The 20,217-nt window shown below is 42.7% G+C and overlaps 1 protein-coding gene across 1 annotated transcript in view; it reads left to right on the top strand.

The window, feature by feature from the left end:
• rskrb (ribosomal protein S6 kinase related b) overlaps positions 1 to 17,615 on the top strand; it is a 47,653-nt gene extending 30,038 nt beyond the window's left edge. Inside the window, exons 6-12 of the mRNA XM_031809609.1 lie at positions 1,258 to 1,365; positions 1,535 to 1,575; positions 2,871 to 2,898; positions 5,735 to 5,824; positions 7,536 to 7,624; positions 11,071 to 11,182; positions 16,887 to 17,615. Coding sequence (XP_031665469.1) covers positions 1,258 to 1,365; positions 1,535 to 1,575; positions 2,871 to 2,898; positions 5,735 to 5,824; positions 7,536 to 7,624; positions 11,071 to 11,181 — 467 coding nt within the window. The 3' untranslated portion in view covers position 11,182; positions 16,887 to 17,615. The remainder of the gene's footprint in view (positions 1 to 1,257; positions 1,366 to 1,534; positions 1,576 to 2,870; positions 2,899 to 5,734; positions 5,825 to 7,535; positions 7,625 to 11,070; positions 11,183 to 16,886) is intronic.
• Positions 17,616 to 20,217: the final 2,602 nt, after the last annotated feature.

Genomic DNA, 20,217 nt, shown 5'->3' with positions numbered 1-20,217 from the left:
CAGAGCCCTATGGAGTGGACTACTATAGACCAGAGCCCTATGGAGTGGACTACTATAGACCAGAGCCCTATGGAGTGGACTACTATAGACCAGAGCCCTATGAAGTGCACTACTATAGACCAGAGCCCTATAAAGTGCACTACTATAGACCAGAGCCCAAAAAGTGCACTACTATAGACCAGAGCCCTATAAAGTGCACTACTATAGACCAGAGCCCTATAAAGTGCACTACTATAGACCAGAGCCCTATGAAGTGCACTACTATAGACCAGAGCCCTATAAAGTGCACTACTATAGACCAGAGCCCAAAAAGTGCACTACTATAGACCAGAGCCCTATAAAGTGCACTACTATAGACCAGAGCCCTATAAAGTGCACTACTATAGACCAGAGCCCTATGAAGTGCACTACTATAGACCAGAGCCCTATAAAGTGCACTACTATAGACCAGAGCCCTATAAAGTGCACTACTATAGACCAGAGCCCTATAAAGTGCACTACTATAGACCAGAGCCCTATAAAGTGCACTACTATAGACCAGAGCCCTATGGAGTGGACTACTATAGACCAGAGCCCTATGGAGTGGACTACTATAGACCAGAGCCCTATGGAGTGCCATTTGCCCCCATTCTGACTCCATCACTCCTCTTTCCCCCCCCTTCTCTCTCCTCACCCCTTCCTCGCCCTCTGAGTCAGAATGTGATCCTCCCTCCTCTCCCTCTCTCCTCACCCCTTCCTCCCCCTCTGAGTCAGAATTGGACCCAGATCCTCCCTCCTCTCCCTCTCTCCTCACCCCTCCCCCCTTCTGAGTCAGAATGTGACCCAGATCCTCCCTCCTCTCCCCCTTTCCTCACCCCTTCCTCCCCCCTCTGAGTCAGAATGTGATCCTCCCTCCTCTCCCCCTCTCCTCACCCCTTCCTCCCCCCTCTGAGTCAGAATGTGATCCTCCCTCCTCTCCCCCTCTCCTCACCCCTTCCTCCCCCCTCTGAGTCAGAATGTGATCCTCCCTCCTCTCCCCCTCTCCTCAACCCTTCCTCCCCCCTCTGAGTCAGAATGTGATCCTCCCTCCTCTCCCCCTCTCCTCACCCCTTCCTCCCCCCTCTGAGTCAGAATGTGATCCTCCCTCCTCTCCCCCTCTCCTCAACCCTTCCTCCCCCCTCTGAGTCAGAATGTGATCCTCCCTCCTCTCCCCCTCTCCCCACCCCCCACTGTGTTTCATCATGTTGATGCTCTCTCATACTGTGTGTGTCTCTCTAGTGTGTGACTACTGCAGTACCGGGGACTTGTATACATACTGGGTGATGATTGGCCAGTTCAGCGAGGACGCTGTCAGGGTGTTTGCTGCAGAGTTAGGCTGCGCTCTCGGTGAGTACACACACACACACACACACACACACACACACACACACACACACACACACACACACACACACACACACACACACACACACACACACACACATACACACATACATACGCACACACACTCATACACACACTAGACAGATGCTGACTATGTTGTTTGCCTCCCCAGGGTTCCTCCATGACGTTGGGATCATCCACAGAGATGTGAAGGTAAGAAAGGACATCAGAGCTGTTCCATTCGCCAACCAACTGAACACAAGTAGAAACGCAACATGTAAATCAAAAAGAGATCCCAGACGCACAAAAAAAAAAGTTTTCTCAAAATGTTTGTGCTCATATTTCTTTTTAACATCCCAGTTAGTGAGCATTTTCTCCTTTGCCAAGATAATCCATCTACCTGACAGGTGTTGCATATGAAAAAGCTGATTAAACGGCATGATCATTACACAGGTGCACCTTGTGCTGGGGACAATGAAAGGCCACTCTAAAATGTGCAGTTTAGTCACACAATGCCACAGATGTCTCAAGTTTTGCGAGAGATTTCAATTGGCATGCTGACTGCAGGAATGTCCACCAGAGCTGTTTTCTGCCATAAGCCGCCTCGAACATCGTTTTAGAGAATTTGGCAGTACGTCCAACCGGCCTCACAACCGTAGACCACGTATAACCACGCCAGCCCAGGACCTCCACATCCAGGTTCTTCAACTTTTGGGATCGTCTGAAACCAGCCACCATGAAATTGAGGAGTATTTCTGTCTGTAAAAAAGCCCTTTTATGGGAAAAACTCATTCTGATTGGCTGGAGTCTCCCTAGTGGGTGGGCCTGTCTCCCTAGTGGGTGGGCCTGGCTCCCTAGTGGGTGGGCCTGTCTCCCTAGTGGGTGGGCCTGTCTCCCTAGTGGGTGGGCCTGTCTCCCTAGTGGGTGGGCCTGTCTCCCTAGTGGGTGGGCCTGGCTCCCTAGTGGGTGGGCCCATGCCCTCCCAGCCCCACCCATGGCTGTGCTCCTGCCCAGTCATGTGAAATCCATAGATTAGGGCCTAATTTATTTATTTAAATTGACTGATTTCCTTACATGAACTGTAGGAACTCAGTAAAATTGTTGCATGCTTCGTTTATAATTTTGTTCAGTGTATATTATATAATATACACTGTACACCAGTGGTCCTCAACTGGATTTGCCTCGGGGCCCAAAGAGAACCAGGTTGTCTCATGTAAATTCATTATACTTTTTACCCACTTTCTGGTTTAAGTTCATACTTAAGAAAGTATTTTTTAATTGTGAAAGAATATATAAATAACGTTTGTATACTTTTTTTACTCAAGACACCAGCGACCCATTCATACATTACATGTTTACATCTTTTACTAATGATACATCTATTAGTTGATATCTGTCATGTACATAATCTAAAACCATCTCCACTACAGTTTGACATCTATATGTGTTTGGATGTGATGTAACCATAGCAACATATAAACATGTGACCACTGTGTGTTCTACTGTAGATGGAGAACATTCTGCTCACAGATCAAGGTAAACTCACGCTGTGTGTGTGTGTCTGTGTGTGTCTGTGTGTGTGTGTGTGTGTCTGTGTGTGTCTGTGTGTGTCTGTGTGTGTATGTATGTATGTATGTCTGTGTGTGTGTGTCTCTGTGTGTGTGTGTGTGTGTGTGTGTGTGTGTGTGTGTGTGTGTGTGTGTGTGTGTGTGTGTGTGTGTGTGTGTGTGTGTGTGTGTGTGTGTGTGTGTCTGTCTGTGTGTGTATGTATGTATGTCTGTGTGTGTGTGTGTGTCTCTGTGTGTGTGTGTGTGTGTGTGTGTGTGTCAGAGAGAGATTCTCCATTGAGTCTTACCATCCAGGAGTGAAGGCCTAATCTGCTATAATATGTCAGCACTTAAAAGGCATGTACATAAATCTGGTGTATGGTTTACCTCATACGTTGTGTACTGGTATCATTTTAAATTGAGAACAAACACTCAGTGGACAGTTTATTAGGTACACCAGCCTATACAGGAAAATGGTTCCCTCCTACAGACAGTGAGTCACGTGTCTTGCTATATAAAGCAGGCAGACAGGCATCAAGACATTCAGTTACTGTTCAGTTGAACGTTAGAATGGACTAGTGACCTAAGAGACTTTGAGCGTGGTACGATCGTCGGTGTGCCGGGCGCTCCGGTTCCAGTATCTCAGAAACAGCCTTCTTGGCTTTTCACGCACGACAAACAGCAAACATCCGGTCAGCAGCAGTCCTGTGGGTGAAAACAGCCCGTTGATGAGAGAGGTCGAAGGAGAATAGCTAACAGGCAACTAACGGCACAGTACGGCATCTTGGAATGCACAACTCGTTGATCACTGATTTATTTAACCTTTATTTAACGAGGCGAGTCGGTTAAGAACAGATTCTTATTTACAATGACGGCCTACCGGGGAACATTCCTTGTTCAGGGGCAGAATGACAGATTTTTACCTTGTCAGCTCAGGGATTCAATCAAGCAACCTTTCGGCTACTGGCCCAACGCTCTAATCACTAGGCTACCTGCCGCCAAAGCATACCCATAACAAAGCAGCCACCACTATGCTTGAAAATATGAAGAGTGTTACTCAGTGATGTGTTGGATTTGCCCCAAACATAACGCTTTGTATTCAGGACATAAAGTTCATTTGTTTGCCACATTTTTGCAGTTTTACTTTAGTACCTTATTACAAAATGGATTCACGTTATGGAATGTTTTTTATTCTGTACAGGCTTTCTTCTTTTACATTAGTATTGTGGAGTAACTATAATGTTGTTGATCCATCCTCAGTTTCCTCCTATCACAGCCATTAAACTCTCAGTTAGGTTAGTATTGTGGAGTAACTATAATGTTGTTGATCCATCCTCAGTTCTCTCCTATCACAGCCATTAAACTCTGTAACTGTTTTAAAGTCACCATTGGCCTCATGGTGAAATCCCTGAGCGGTTTCCTTCCTCTCCGGCAACTGAGTTAGGAAGGACGCCTGTATCTTTGTAGTGACTGGGTGTATTGATACACCATCCAAAGTGTAACTAATAACTTCACCATGCTCAAAGGGATATTCAATGTCTGCTTCTTTTTCTGTTGTTGACCCATCTACTAATAGATGTCCTTTATGAGGGATTGGAAAACCTCCCTGGTCTTTGTGGTTGAATCTGTGTTGGAAATGCATTGCTTGACTGAGGGACCTTACAGATAATTGTATGTGTGGGGTACAGAGATGAGGTAGTCATTCAGAAATCATGTTAAATACTATTATTGCACACAGAGTGACTCCATGCAACTAATTATGACTTGTTAAAGCTACAATATATCACTTTTAGGGCAACCTGACCAAATTCACATAGAAATGTGTGTTATAGATCTGTCATTCTCATTGAAAGCCAGTCTAAGAAGCGGTAGATGTGTGCTATTTTTATGCTTCCCGTTCCTAAGTTTATTTTACTTTCAGTTTTGTATACCAGCTTCAAACAGTTGAAAATACTGTATATTTGGTTCTGGAAAATACTGTATATTTGGTTCGGGAAAATACTGTATATTTGGTTCTGGAAAATACTGTATATTTGGTTCGGGAAAATACTGTATATTTGGTTCGGGAAAATACTGTATATTTGGTTCTGGAAAATACTGTATATTTGGTTCTGGAAAATACTATATTTTGGGTTCTGGAAAATACTGTATATTTGGTTCTGGAAAATACCATATTTTTGGTTTTGGAAAAAAAAGACTGTTTTTTCCATAACCTATTATCCTAAATTAAAAATATGGTATTTTCCATAACCTATTTTCCATAACCTATTATCCAAAATTTAAAAAATTGTATTTTCCATAACCTATTTTCCATAACCAGAAATACAGTTTTTTCCATAACCTATTTCCCAAAACCAAAAATATGGTATTTTCCACAACCAAATATACAGTATTTTCCCGAACCAAATATACAGTATTTTCCAGAACCAAATATACAGTATTTTCCAGGACCAAATATACAGTATTTTCCCGAACCAAATATACAGTATTTTCCAGAACCAAATATACAGTATTTTCCAGAACCAAATATACAGTATTTTCCAGAACCAAATATACAGTATTTTCCCGAAACAAATATACAGTATTTTCCAGAACCAAATATACAGTATTTTCCAGAACCAAATATACAGTATTTTCAACTGTTTGAAGCTGGTATACAAAACTGAAAGTAAAATAAACTTAGGAACGGGAAGCATAAAAATAGCACACATCTACCGCTTCTTAGACTGGCTTTCAATGAGAATGACAGATCTATAACACACATTTATAACAGTAGTAATGGTTTATTCCAGTAATGATAACAATGATAACATGGTTTATTCTAGGCCACCTCCGTCTGGCTGACTTTGGTTTGTCTCGTCGTCTGGAGAGAGGAGGAAGAGCCTTCACTATCTGTGGGACCATCCAGTACATGGGTGAGCACACACACACACACACACACACACACACACACACATTGAGTAATCGGTTACTCAACCCTGCACCATAGTCTGCTGCCCTATACAAACTCCAAAGCAAATCAGGGGAGAAAAATAGGTTTATTTGAGAATGACAAATCATAGATGCTGGGAGGTAAATGTTCAGATGTTCAGTCTCTTTAGAAGAAAAAGAAACGCACACCTATTTAGGCGAGTACAAAACTAGAAAATAAAGGAGAGTGCTGGCAAGCGGAGTAGAACACCTATTAAGACGAGGTGCTGGCTAGCGGAGTAGAACACCTATTTAGGCGAGGTGCTGGCTAGCGGAGTAGAACACCTATTAAGACGAGGTGCTGGCTAGCGGAGTAGAACACCTATTTAGGCGAGGTGCTGGCTAGCGGAGTACAAAACTAGAAAATAAAGGAGAGCCGCACTCTCTAGGAGCTCAGATGCAAAAATGTAATTACCAACGTTTCGACAGCCAAGCTGTCTTCATCAGGGTATTATCACAAACACTGCAGGATGACTCGTTTATATAGTGTCAAAAGACACAGGTGTCTGTAATCATGGCCAAGAGTGGCCTAATATCATTGGTTCATTATCAAATATTAAAATGTCATACAAAGAACAGCATACAAACAACAAATGGATAGCATACGATCATAGATTCATTTAACTACACAAGCTTACAAACAATTACAATGGCAAAGTCACAATAATCACAATAATGGCTTCAGATCAAAGTCTACGTTGAGACCGAAGGGAGCAAGGGTCTTTAAATTAAAGATCCAGGCAGCCTCTCGTTTTAACAATAAATTATCAAGGTCACCCCTTCTCCTAGGGAGGGTGACATGTTCGATGCCAATATAATGCAGAGACGAAATCGAGTGGTTTGCTTCCAAAAAGTGGTCCGCAACTGGTTAAGTAAAGTTTTTACACCTAATGGTGCTACGATGCTCTGAGATACGTACTTTTAATTTGCGCTTTGTTTTACCCACATCATTTTTACCACAAGGACAAGTTATAAGATAAATAACTACCTTAGTGGAGCACGTAGTAACACCTTTGATTGGGATCTGTTTCCATGTTTGTGGGTGTTTGAAGGATCTACATTTATAAGTGCCTTTGCATTGAGCATTACACTTGTAGTTTCCATTCAGGAGGGGCACAAATTGACGTTGTTCAGGAATATCTTGGAGTAAATCAGAGTTTACCAGTTGATCTCTGAGATTTCTGCCCCGCGAGAATACGACCAAGGCAAGCTCCGAAAATGATGTTCAGTCTCCCCTGTTCTCAGCTTTTCTCCACAGTACAAAGGAACAGTATGCCATTTATAACCCCCCCCCACTAGCCCGGGGTTGACCAATCAGAAGTCCTTGCAGTACAACTGGGCCAATGGCTAAATAACAAGTATCCTGCTCCAGACTCAATTTACAGACCAATGAAAACGTGGCACACGTAGCTCTGAGTTTAGGACTGCCATTCCACAGATTCTAAACAGATGTTGATCCGAAGACCAACTATTTACGTTGACAATTTGGAGATAGGAACACAAGCATTTCACTACACATCTGCAAAAAATATGTATTGTGACCAATACAATTTTATTTGATACACAGTCTACACACACACACACACACACACACACGGTGAAAAATACAGTGTGTGACAGACATGCTCTGCTGTGTGTGTGTGTGTGTTTCTCCAGCCCCTGAAGTTCTGAGTGGGGGACCCTACAGCCACGCAGCTGATTGGTGGTCGCTGGGAATCCTCCTCTTCTCATTGGTCACTGGGAAGGTGAGTCACTACGCTATCTGGCATTATGTAAATGTGTGTGTGGCAGAGCCTGGGGTCTTGGTTATTTACAGTGTAGAGTAAGAAACCAACACAACTCAGTGTATTGTATTTAGACACACTGAGTCACATGTCACATTGAGGGGAAGACAGATGGTTTGTGTGTTACAGTGCCTTGCGAAAGTATTTGGCCCCCTTGAACTTTGCGACCTTTTGCCACATTTCAGGCTTCAAACATAAAGATATAAAACTGTATTTTTTTGTGAAGAATCAACAACAAGTGGGACACAATCATGAAGTGGAACGACATTTATTGGATATTTCAAACTTTTTTAACAAATCAAAAACTGAAAAATTGGGCGTGCATAATTATTCAGCCCCCTTAAGTTAATACTTTGTAGCGCCACCTTTTGCTGCGATTACAGCTGTAAGTCGCTTGGGGTATGTCTCTATCAGTTTTGCACATCGAGAGAATTATTTCCCATTCCTCCTTGCAAAACAGCTCGAGCTCAGTGAGGTTGGATGGAGAGCATTTGTGAACAGCAGTTTTCAGTTCTTTCCACAGATTCTCGATTGGATTCAGGTCTGGACTTTGACTTGGCCATTCTAACACCTGGATATGTTTATTTTTGAACCATTCCATTGTAGATTTTGCCTTATGTTTTGGATCATTGTCTTGTTGGAAGACAAATCTCCGTCCCAGTCTCAGGTCTTTTGCAGACTCCATCAGGTTTTCTTCCAGAATGGTCCTGTATTTGGCTCCATCCATCTTCCCATCAATTTTAACCATCTTCCCTGTCCCTGCTGAAGAAAAGCAGGCCCAAACCATGATGCTGCCACCACCATGTTTGACAGTGGGGATGGTGTGTTCAGGGTGATGAGCTGTTTTGCTTTTACGCCAAACATAACGTTTTGCATTGTTGCCAAAAAGTTCAATTTTGGTTTCATCTGACCAGAGCACCTTCTTCCACATGTTTGGTGGCTTGTGGCAAACCTTAAACGACACTTTTTATGGATATCTTTAAGAAATGGCTTTCTTCTTGCCACTCTTCCATAAAGGCCAGATTTGTGCAATATACGACTGATTGTTGTCCTATGGACAGAGTCTCCCACCTCAGCTGTAGATCTCTGCAGTTCATCCAGAGTGATCATGGGCCTCTTGGCTGCATCTCTGATCAGTCTTCTCCTTGTATGAGCTGAAAGTTTAGAGGGACGGCCAGGTCTTGGTAAATTTGCAGTGGTCTGATACTCCTTCCATTTCAATATTATCGCTTGCACAGTGCTCCTTGGGATGTTTAAAGCTTGGGAAATCTTTATGTATCCAAATCCGGCTTTAAACTTCTTCACAACAGTAACTCGGACCTGCCTGGTGTGTTCCTTGTTCTTCATGATGCTCTCTGCGCTTTTAACGGACCTCTGAGACTATCACAGTGCAGGTGCATTTATACGGAGACTTGATTACACACAGATGGATTGTATTTATCATCATTAGTCATTTAGGTCAACATTGGATCATTCAGAGATCCTCACTGAACTTCTGGAGAGAGTTTGCTGCACTGAAAGTAAAGGGGCTGAATAATTTTGCACGCCCAATTTTTCAGTTTTTGATTTGTTAAAAAAGTTTGAAATATCCAATAAATGTCGTTCCACTTCATGATTGTGTCCCACTTGTTGTTGATTCTTCACAAAAAAATACAGTTTTATATCTTTATGTTTGAAGCCTGAAATGTGGCAAAAGGTCGCAAAGTTCAAGGGGGCCGAATACTTTCGCAAGGCACTGTTGAGACTGATGTTTTGCACAAACTATTTAATGAAGCTGCCAGTTGAGGACTTGTGAGGCATCTGTTTCTCAAACTAGACACTCTAATGTACTTGTCCTCTTGCTCAGTTGTGCACCGGGGCCTCCCACTCCTCTTTCTACTCTGGTTAGAGCCAGTTTGCGCTGTTCTGTCTAGGGAGTAGTACACAGTATTGTACGAGATCCTAAGTTTCTTGGCAATTCCTCACATGGAATAGCCTTCATTTCTCAGAACAAGAATAGACTGACAAGTTTCAGAAGAAAGTTCTTTGTTTCTGGCCATTTTGAGCCTGTAATCGAACCCACAAATGCTGATGCTCCAGATACTCAACTAGTCTAAAGAAGGCCAGTTTTATTGGTTCTTTAATCAGAACAACAGTTTTCAGCTGTGCTAACATAATTGCAAAAGGGTTTTCTAATGATCAATTAGCCTTTTAAAATGATAAACTTGGATTAGTTAACACAACGTTCCATTGGAACACAGGAGTGATGGTTGCTGATAATGGGCCTCTGTACGACTATGTAGATATTCCATTAAAAATCTGCCGTTTCCAGCTACAATAGTCATTTACAACATTAACAATGTCTACACTGTATTCCTGACCAAATTGATGTTATTTTAATGGACAAAACATTTGCTTTTCCTTAAAAAACAAGGATATTTCTACGTGACCCCAAACTTTTTAACGGTAGTGTATGTACATATCCTCTCTCTCCCCTCTTTTTCTCTCCCTCTTTCTCTCTCACCTGTCCCCTTCTCCCCTCTCTCTCTCCCTCTCTCCACTGTCCCCTTCTCCCTCTCTCTCTCCCTCTCTCCCCTGTCCCCTTCTCCCCTCTCTCTCTCTCTTTCTCTCTCTCCCCTGTCCCCTTCTCCCCTCTCTCTCTCCCTCTCTCTCTCTCTCCCCTGTCCCCTTCTTCCCTCTCTCTCTCTCCCCTGTCCCCTTCTCCCTTCTCTCTCTCTCCCCTGTCCCTTCTCCCCTCTCTCTCTCTCTCCCCTGTCCCCTTCTCCCCTCTCTCTCTCCTCCCCTGTCCCCTTCTCCCCTCTCTCTCTCCCCTGTCCCCTTCTCCCCCCTCTCTCTCCCCTGTCCCCTTCTCCCCTCTCTCTCTCTCTCTCCCCTGTCCCCTTCTCCCCTCTCTCTCTCCCCTGTCCCCTTCTCCTCTCTCTCTCTCCCCTGTCCCCTTCTCCCCTCTCTCTCTCTCCCCTGTCCCCTTCTCCCCTCTCCCCTTCTCTCCCCTCTCTCTCTCCCCTGTCCCCTTATCCCCTCTCTCTCTCCCCTGTCCCCTTATCCCCTCTCTCTCTCCCCTGTCCCCTTCTCCCCTCTCTCTCTCCCCTGTCCCCTTCTCCCCTCTCTCTCTCTCCCCTGTCCCCTTCTCCCCTCTCTCTCTCCCCTGTCCCCTTCTCCCCTCTCTCTCTCCCCTATCCCCCTCTCCCCTCTCTCTCTCCCCTGTCCCCTTCTCCCCTCTCTCTCTCTCTCTCCCCTGTCCCCTTCTCCCCTCTCTCTCTCTCCCCTGTCCCCTTCTCCCCTCTCTCTCTCCCCTATCCCCCTCTCCCCTCTCTCTCTCCCCTGTCCCCTTCTCCCCTCTCTCTCTCTCTCTCCCCTGTCCCCTTCTCCCCTCTCTCTCTCCCCTCTTTCTCTCTCCCACCGTCCAGTTCCCAGTCCTGCCTGAACCAGACCACTACAGTATGTTGAGGAGAGTGAGGTGTTTCCCCTACGACATCCCCCTCAGCTTCAGCCCCTCCACTGGCTCTACTTATCACTGAGGTATACACACACACACACACACACATACACGCACGCACGCGCACACACACGCACACACACACACACACACACACACACACACACACACACACACACACACACACACACACACACACAACACACACACACACACACACACACACACACACACACACACACACACACACACACACACACACACACACACACACTCACACTCACACGTACACCATATACTGAGTTACATTTCTCGTCTTTCTATCTGTCCCATTATCTCTTTACCGTCACCATGGAGACCATCTCCATTATGTCTATACCATCACCATGGAGACCATCTCCATTATCTATGTACCGTCACCATGGAGACCAGCTCCATTATCTCTACCGTCACCATGGAGACCATCTCCATTATGTCTATACCATCACCATGGAGACCATCTCCATTATGTCTGTACCATCACCATGGAGACCATGGAGATCTCCATTATGAAGTAGTCACTTCTTCTACTGGTACTTCTATGAGTTGGTAGACCAACTGAAGGGCTGCATACTGCCACCTCATTGGCTGATCCCTCCTTTTGCCCTGATGGAATCATGTGATCCAACCTTAACCCTTAGGAAGTCCCGACCAGCTGATTAATTCAAAATAGTACAATTCCTCAATGGCGCTGCCGATTCTCAAATGGGACACTAGAGTAGTCTATCTAATGGGACACTAGAGTAGTCTATCTAATGGGACACTAGAGTAGTCTATCTAATGGGACACTAGAGTAGTCTATCTAATGGGACACTAGAGTAGTCTATCTAATGGGACACTAGAGTAGTCTATCTAATGGGACACTAGAGTAGTCTATCTAATGGGACACTAGAGTAGTCTATCTAATGGGACACTAGAGTAGTCTATCTAATGGGACACTAGAGTAGTCTATCTAATGGGACACTAGAGTAGTCTATCTAATGGGACACTAGAGTAGTCTATCTAATGGGACACTAGAGTAGTCTATCTAATGGGACACTAGAGTAGTCTATCTAATGGGACACTAGAGTAGTCTATCTAATGGGACACTAGAGTAGTCTATCTAATGGGACACTAGAGTAGTCTATCTAATGGGACACTAGAGTAGTCTATCTAATGGGACACTAGAGTAGTCTATCTAATGGGACACTAGAGTAGTCTATCTAATGGGACACTAGAGTAGTCTATCTAATGGGACACTAGAGTAGTCTATCTAATGGGACACTAGAGTAGTCTATCTAATGGGACACTAGAGTAGTCTATCTAATGGGACACTAGAGTAGTCTATCTAATGGGACACTAGAGTAGTCTATCTAATGGGACACTAGAGTAGTCTATCTAATGGGACACTAGAGTAGTCTATCTAATGGGACACTAGAGTAGTCTATGTAATGGGACACTAGAGTAGTCTATCTAATGGGACACTAGAGTAGTCTATCTAATGGGACACTAGAGTAGTCTATCTAATGGGACACTAGAGTAGTCTATCTAATGGGACACTAGAGTAGTCTATCTAATGGGACACTAGAGTAGTCTATCTAATGGGACAGTAGAGTAGTCTATCTAATGGGACAGTAGAGTAGTCTATCTAATGGGACACTAGAGTAGTCTATCTAATGGGACACTAGAGTAGTCTATCTAATGGGACACTAGAGTAGTCTATCTAATGGGACACTAGAGTAGTCTATCTAATGGGACACTAGAGTAGTCTATCTAATGGGACACTAGAGTAGTCTATCTAATGGGACACTAGAGTAGTCTATCTAATGGGACACTAGAGTAGTCTATCTAATGGGACACTAGAGTAGTCTATGTAATGGGACACTAGAGTAGTCTATCTAATGGGACACTAGAGTAGTCTGTCTAATGGGACACTAGAGTAGTCTATCTAATGGGACACTAGAGTAGTCTATCTAATGGGACACTAGAGTAGTCTATCTAATGGGACACTAGAGTAGTCTATCTAATGGGACAGTAGAGTAGTCTGTCTAATGGGACAGTAGAGTAGTCTATCTAATGGGACACTAGAGTAGTCTATCTAATGGGACACTAGAGTAGTCTATCTAATGGGACACTAGAGTAGTCTATCTAATGGGACACTAGAGTAGTCTATCTAATGGGACACTAGAGTAGTCTATCTAATGGGACACTAGAGTAGTCTATCTAATGGGACACTAGAGTAGTCTATCTAATGGGACACTAGAGTAGTCTATCTAATGGGACACTAGAGTAGTCTATGTAATGGGACACTAGAGTAGTCTATCTAATGGGACACTAGAGTAGTCTGTCTAATGGGACACTAGAGTAGTCTATCTAATGGGACACTAGAGTAGTCTATCTAATGGGACACTAGAGTAGTCTATCTAATGGGACACTAGAGTAGTCTATCTAATGGGACAGTAGAGTAGTCTGTCTAATGGGACAGTAGAGTAGTCTATCTAATGGGACACTAGAGTAGTCTATCTAATGGGACACTAGAGTAGTCTATCTAATGGGACACTAGAGTAGTCTATCTAATGGGACACTAGAGTAGTCTATCTAATGCCACTTTAATAATGGGAATTGATGTAAAATATATCACTAGCCATTTTAAACAATGCTACTTAATATAATGTTGACATACCCTACATTATTCATCTCATATGTATACGTATATACTGTACTCTATATCATCGACTGCATCCTTATGTAATACTTGTATCACTAGCCACTTTAACTATGCCACTTTGTTTACATACTCATCTCATATGTATATACTGCACTCAATAGCATCTACTGTATCTTGCCTATGCTGCTCTGTACCATCACTCATTCATATATCTTTATGTACATATTCTTTATCCCTTTACACTTGTGTGTATAAGACAGTAGTTTTGGAATTGTTAGCTAGATTACTTGTTGGTTATTATTGCATTGTCGGAACTAGAAGCACAAGCATTTCGCTACACTCGCATTAACATCTGCTAACCATGTGTATGTGACAAATAACATCTGATTTGATTTGATTTAATGGGACACTTGAGTAGTCTATCTAATGAGACACTAGAGTTGTCTATCTAATGGGACACTAGAGTAGTCTATGTAATGGGACACTAGAGTAGTCTATCTAATGGGACACTAGAGTAGTCTATCTAATGGGACACTAGAGTAGTCTATCTAATGGGACACTAGAGTAGTCTATCTAATGGGACACTAGAGTAGTCTATCTAATGGGACACTAGAGTAGTCTATCTAATGGGACACTAGAGTAGTCTATCTAATGGGACACTAGAGTAGTCTATCTAATGGGACACTAGAGTAGTCTATCTAATGGGACACTAGAGTAGTCTATCTAATGGGACACTAGAGTAGTCTATCTAATGGGACACTAGAGTAGTCTATCTAATGGGACACTAGAGTAGTCTATCTAATGGGACACTAGAGTAGTCTATCTAATGGGACACTAGAGTAGTCTATCTAATGGGACACTAGAGTAGTCTATCTAATGGGACACTAGAGTAGTCTATCTAATGGGACACTAGAGTAGTCTATTAATGGGACACTAGAGTAGTCTATCTAATGGGACACTAGAGTAGTCTATCTAATGGGACACTAGAGTAGTCTATCTAATGGGACACTAGAGTAGTCTATCTAATGGGACACTAGAGTAGTCTATCTAATGGGACACTAGAGTAGTCTATCTAATGGGACACTAGAGTAGTCTATCTAATGGGTCACTAGAGTAGTCTATCTAATGGGACACTAGAGTAGTCTATCTAATGGGACACTAGAGTAGTCTATCTAATGGGACACTAGAGTAGTCTATGTAATGGGACACTAGAGTAGTCTATCTAATGGGTCACTAGAGTAGTCTATCTAATGGGACACTAGAGTAGTCTATCTAATGGGACACTAGAGTAGTCTATGTAATGGGACACTAGAGTAGTCTATCTAATGGGACACTAGAGTAGTCTGTCTAATGGGACACTAGAGTAGTCTATCTAATGGGACACTAGAGTAGTCTATCTAATGGGACACTAGAGTAGTCTATCTAATGGGACACTAGAGTAGTCTGTCTAATGGGACACTAGAGTAGTCTATCTAATGGGACACTAGAGTAGTCTATCTAATGGGACACTAGAGTAGTCTATCTAATGGGACACTAGAGTAGTCTATCTAATGGGACACTAGAGTAGTCTATCTAATGGGACACTAGAGTAGTCTATCTAATGGGACACTAGAGTAGTCTATCTAATGGGACACTAGAGTAGTCTATCTAATGGGACACTAGAGTAGTCTATCTAATGGGACACTAGAGTAGTCTATCTAATGGGACACTAGAGTAGTCTATCTAATGGGACACTAGAGTAGTCTATCTAATGGGACACTAGAGTAGTCTATCTAATGGGACACTAGAGTAGTCTATCTAATGGGACACTAGAGTAGTCTATCTAATGGGACACTAGAGTAGTCTATCTAATGGGACACTAGAGTAGTCTGTCTAATGGGACACTAGAGTAGTCTATGTAATGGGACACTAGAGTAGTCTATCTAATGGGACACTAGAGTAGTCTATCTAATGGGACACTAGAGTAGTCTATCTAATGGGACACTAGAGTAGTCTATCTAATGGGACACTAGAGTAGTCTATCTAATGGGACACTAGAGTAGTCTATCTAATGGGACACTAGAGTAGTCTATCTAATGGGACACTAGAGTAGTCTATCTAATGGGACACTAGAGTAGTCTATCTAATGGGACACTAGAGTAGTCTATCTAATGGGACAGTAGAGTAGTCTGTCTAATGGGACAGTAGAGTAGTCTATCTAATGGGACACTAGAGTAGTCTATCTAATGGGACACTAGAGTAGTCTATCTAATGGGACACTAGAGTAGTCTATCTAATGGGACAGTAGAGTAGTCTGTCTAATGGGACAGTAGAGTAGTCTGTCTAATGGGACAGTAGAGTAGTCTATCTAATGGGACACTAGAGTAGTCTATCTAATGGGACACTAGAGTAGTCTATCTAATGGGACAGTAGAGTAGTCTGTCTAATGGGACAGTAGAGTAGTCTATCTAATGCCACTTTAATAATGGGAATTGATGTAAAATATATCACTAGCCATTTTAAACAATGCTACTTAATATAATGTTTACATACCCTACATTATTCATCTCATATGTATATGTATATACTGTACTCTATATCATCTACTGCATCTTTATGTAATACATGTATCACTAGCCACTTTAACTATGCCACTTTGTTTACATACTCATCTCATATGTATATACTGCACTCAATACCATCTACTGTATCTTGCCTATGCTGCTCTGTACCATCACTCATTCATATATCTTTATGTACATATTCTTTATCCCTTTACACTTGTGTGTATAAGGTAGTGGTTTTGGAATTGTTAGCTAGATTACTTGTTGGTTATTACTGCATTGTCGGAACTAGAAGCACAAGCATTTCGCTACACTCGCATTAACATCTGCTAACCATGTGTATGTGACAAATAACATCTGATTTGATTTGATTTAATGGGACACTTGAGTAGTCTATCTAATGAGACACTAGAGTTGTCTATCTAATGAGACACTAGAGTTGTCTATCTAATGGGACACTAGAGTTGTCTATCTAAGTCTATGACACATACACACACATTGTGGTTAAAAGGGCTTTAGAAATAGATGTGATTGAATGATTGATTGATTGATTGACAGCTGCTGTGTAAGACACCGACGCGGCGGCTGCGGACCCTGGATCGTTTCAAACGGCAGACCTTTTTCCACGGTGCGACCTTTGACCTGGCGTTACTACAGCGACGACCTGTGGAGGTCATCTTGGCACTGCGGGAGCGTCCTGACCGGCCGGCCAAGGCCCGAAGAGGATTGACCCTGTCTCTGCAGCCGTTAAGAGGCTTCGACTACGATACCCTGCTCAGCCCTGCAGGGACGCCTGACACACACCTGGACGACCCCGATACACACACACACCTGGACGACCCCGATACACACACACACCTGGACGACTCCGATACACACACACACCTGGACGACTCCGATACACACACACACCTGGACGACCCCGATACACACACACACTTACACACACCGCTACCTGGCCCGGGCTGCCAGAATCACCTTGGACACACACACTCTTCCATGCCCAGCTCCACACACACTCACAGGCCTCCGACACATGGGAAGAAGGAGATGTTTGTGTGACCTACAGACACTCAGAGAATGGAGAATGGTCACACACACAGCGTAGCCAGCTGGGAGCATGACGTTCTAGGACTATGACATTCCATGATGTCACAGGAAGTCCCCTGCCCTTTAGCCCCTCCCTCTCCTGTAGAATATTTGAGTAATAAAGATATGTTCAGATTTGTCAAATGAAATCGAAAAATTACACAAAAAAACAACATAATATATATATATATATACATACACACACACATCTGGTCATTCCAGGGTTTTTCTTTATTTTTACATTGTAGAATATTAGTGAAGACATCAAAACGATGAAATAACACATATGGAACCATGTAGTAACCAAAAAAGTGTATATTTAATATTTTAGATTCTTCAAAGTAGCCACCCTTAGCCTTGATGATAGCTTTGCACACTCTTGGCATTCCCTCAACCAGCTTCATGAGGAATGCTTTTCCAACAGTGCTGAAGGAGTTCCCACATATGCTGAGCACTTGTTGGCTGCTTTTCCTTCACTCTGCGGTCCAACTCATCCCAAACCATCTCAATTGGGTTGAGGTCAGGTGATTGTGGAGGCCAGCTCATCTGATGCAGCACTCCATCATTCTCTTTCTTGGTCAGATAGCTCTTACACAGCCTAGAGGTGTGTTTTGGGTCAATGTCTTGTTGAAAAACAAATGATAGTCCACAAGTGCACCCCAGATGGGATGGCGTATCGCTGCAGAATGCTGTGGTAGCCATGCTAGTTAAGTGTGCCTTGAATTGTAAATTAATCACTGACAGTGTCACCAGCAAAGCACTCCCACACCATCACACTTCCTCCTCCAGACCAAAGGACAGATTTTTACCGGTCTAATGTAGATTACTGGTGTTTCTTGCCACAAGCAAGTCTCTTCTTCTTATTGGTGTCCTTTAGTAGTGGTTTCTTTGCAGCAATTCGACCATGAAGGTCTGATTCACGCAGTCACCTCTGAACAGTTGATGTTGAGATGTGTCTGTTACTTGAACTCTGTGACGCATTTATTTGGGCTGCAATTTCTGAGGCTGGTAACTTTAGCAAACTTATCCTCTGCAGCAGAGGTAACTCTGGGTCTTCCTTTCCTGTGGCGGTCCTCATGAGAGCCAGTTTCATCACAGCGCTTGATGGTTTTTGCGACCGCACTTGAAGGTACGTTCAAAGTTCTTGAAATGTTCCGTATTGACTGACCTTCATATCTTAAAGTAATGATGGACTGTAGTTTCTCTTTGCTTATTTGTTCTGTTCGTGCCATAATATGGACTTGGGCCTTTTACCAAATAGGGATATCTTCTGTATACCAGCCCTACCTTGTCTCAACACAACTAATTGGCTCAAACGTGTTAAGAAGGAAAGAAATTCCACAAATTCATGTTTAACAAGGCACACCTGTTAATTGAAATGCATTCCAGGTGACTACCTCATGAAGCTGGTTGAGAGAATGCCAAGAGTGTGCAAAGCTGTCATGAAGGCAAAGGGTGGCTACTTTGAAGAATCTCAAATATAAAATATATTTTGATTTGATTGACACTTCTTTGGTTACTACATGATTCCATATGTGTTATTTCATAGTGTTGATGTCTTCACTATTATTCTACAATGTAGAAGATAGTAAAAATAAAGAAAACCCTTGAATGAGTAGGTGTTCTAAAACTGATACTGTACATATATATATATCATAGAGCTTGATAAATATATATATACAAACACATTACAACACAATCATGGTAAGCATAAGTAAAACATACAAATCACACAGGAAAACAGTTGCATTCCTCTACAAATACAGTGCAATTGGAGAGTAAAAGGGTCTGAATACTTGTGTAAATGTGATATTTTATTTTTCTATACTTCTTGGGCGCTATCATCAAGTTTTGGCAGGCTGATGGAATCAAAGAAGGCTGAAACGTCAGAACTAGAAGGCCGAAACGTCAGAACTAGAAGGCTGAAACGTCAGAACTAGAAGGCTGAAACGTCAGAAATAGAAGGCCGAAACGTCAGAACTAGAAGGCTGAAACGTCAGAACTAGAAGGCTGAAACGTCAGAAATAGAAGGCGGAAACGTCAGAACTAGAAGGCTGAAACGTCAGAACTAGAAGGCTGAAACGTCAGAACTAGAAGGCTGAAACGTCAGAACTAGAAGGCTGAAACGTCAGAACTAGAAGCATCGGATTTGGAAGAATACACCTCTGAGTAAAATTCTTTGAAGCAGTTTCTCTCTTTAGGGTCTGTCAGCAAGGTACCCACCCTCAACCAGGTTTTAATGACACCCTTTAGCCAGCAACCTTTCCGATTACATTTTTAATTTTTTTACTTGAAATAGTTTTTGGCACAGCTTTATTAATAGAAGGACCTGAGAATTAACAATATAATTGTATTCATGTTTTAATTTTAAAATATTGTTGTCGTCAATCTGAGAGAGTGAAGTTCTGTATGTTTTCTCCAAAGCTGGGAGGGTTCTCACCCAGTCACATGCGAGTCCCTTTTTTTAAAATGTCAGACTGAAATAATATGACCTCTCATAAACACTTTCAAAGTTTCCCATGGTGTAGAATCAGATACCTGTCCCGTGTCATGAGGAAACACATTCAACTTGGTTGTCATGCAGTCAATGAATGCTTGGTCTGTAGGCAAGGAGGGGTTAAAACGCCAACTGTAATTCTGTTTTTGGTAAAGAAAGATTCAAGGACAATCTTGGACTGTCGTCACTTATTAAGATGCTATGGTTTTTCAAATTAAGCACATTGGGTATCAGATTGGAATCTATTAGGAAGTAGTTGATTCTAGAATAAGACTTGTGAACATGAGAGTAGAATGAGTAGTC

The sequence above is a fragment of the Oncorhynchus kisutch genome, linkage group LG29, assembly GCF_002021735.2.
Source record: "Oncorhynchus kisutch isolate 150728-3 linkage group LG29, Okis_V2, whole genome shotgun sequence".
Taxonomy (NCBI): Eukaryota; Metazoa; Chordata; class Actinopteri; order Salmoniformes; family Salmonidae; genus Oncorhynchus; species Oncorhynchus kisutch.
The sequence above is the reverse complement of the archived record's forward strand: the minus strand, read 5'-3'. Positions and strand labels throughout refer to the sequence as shown.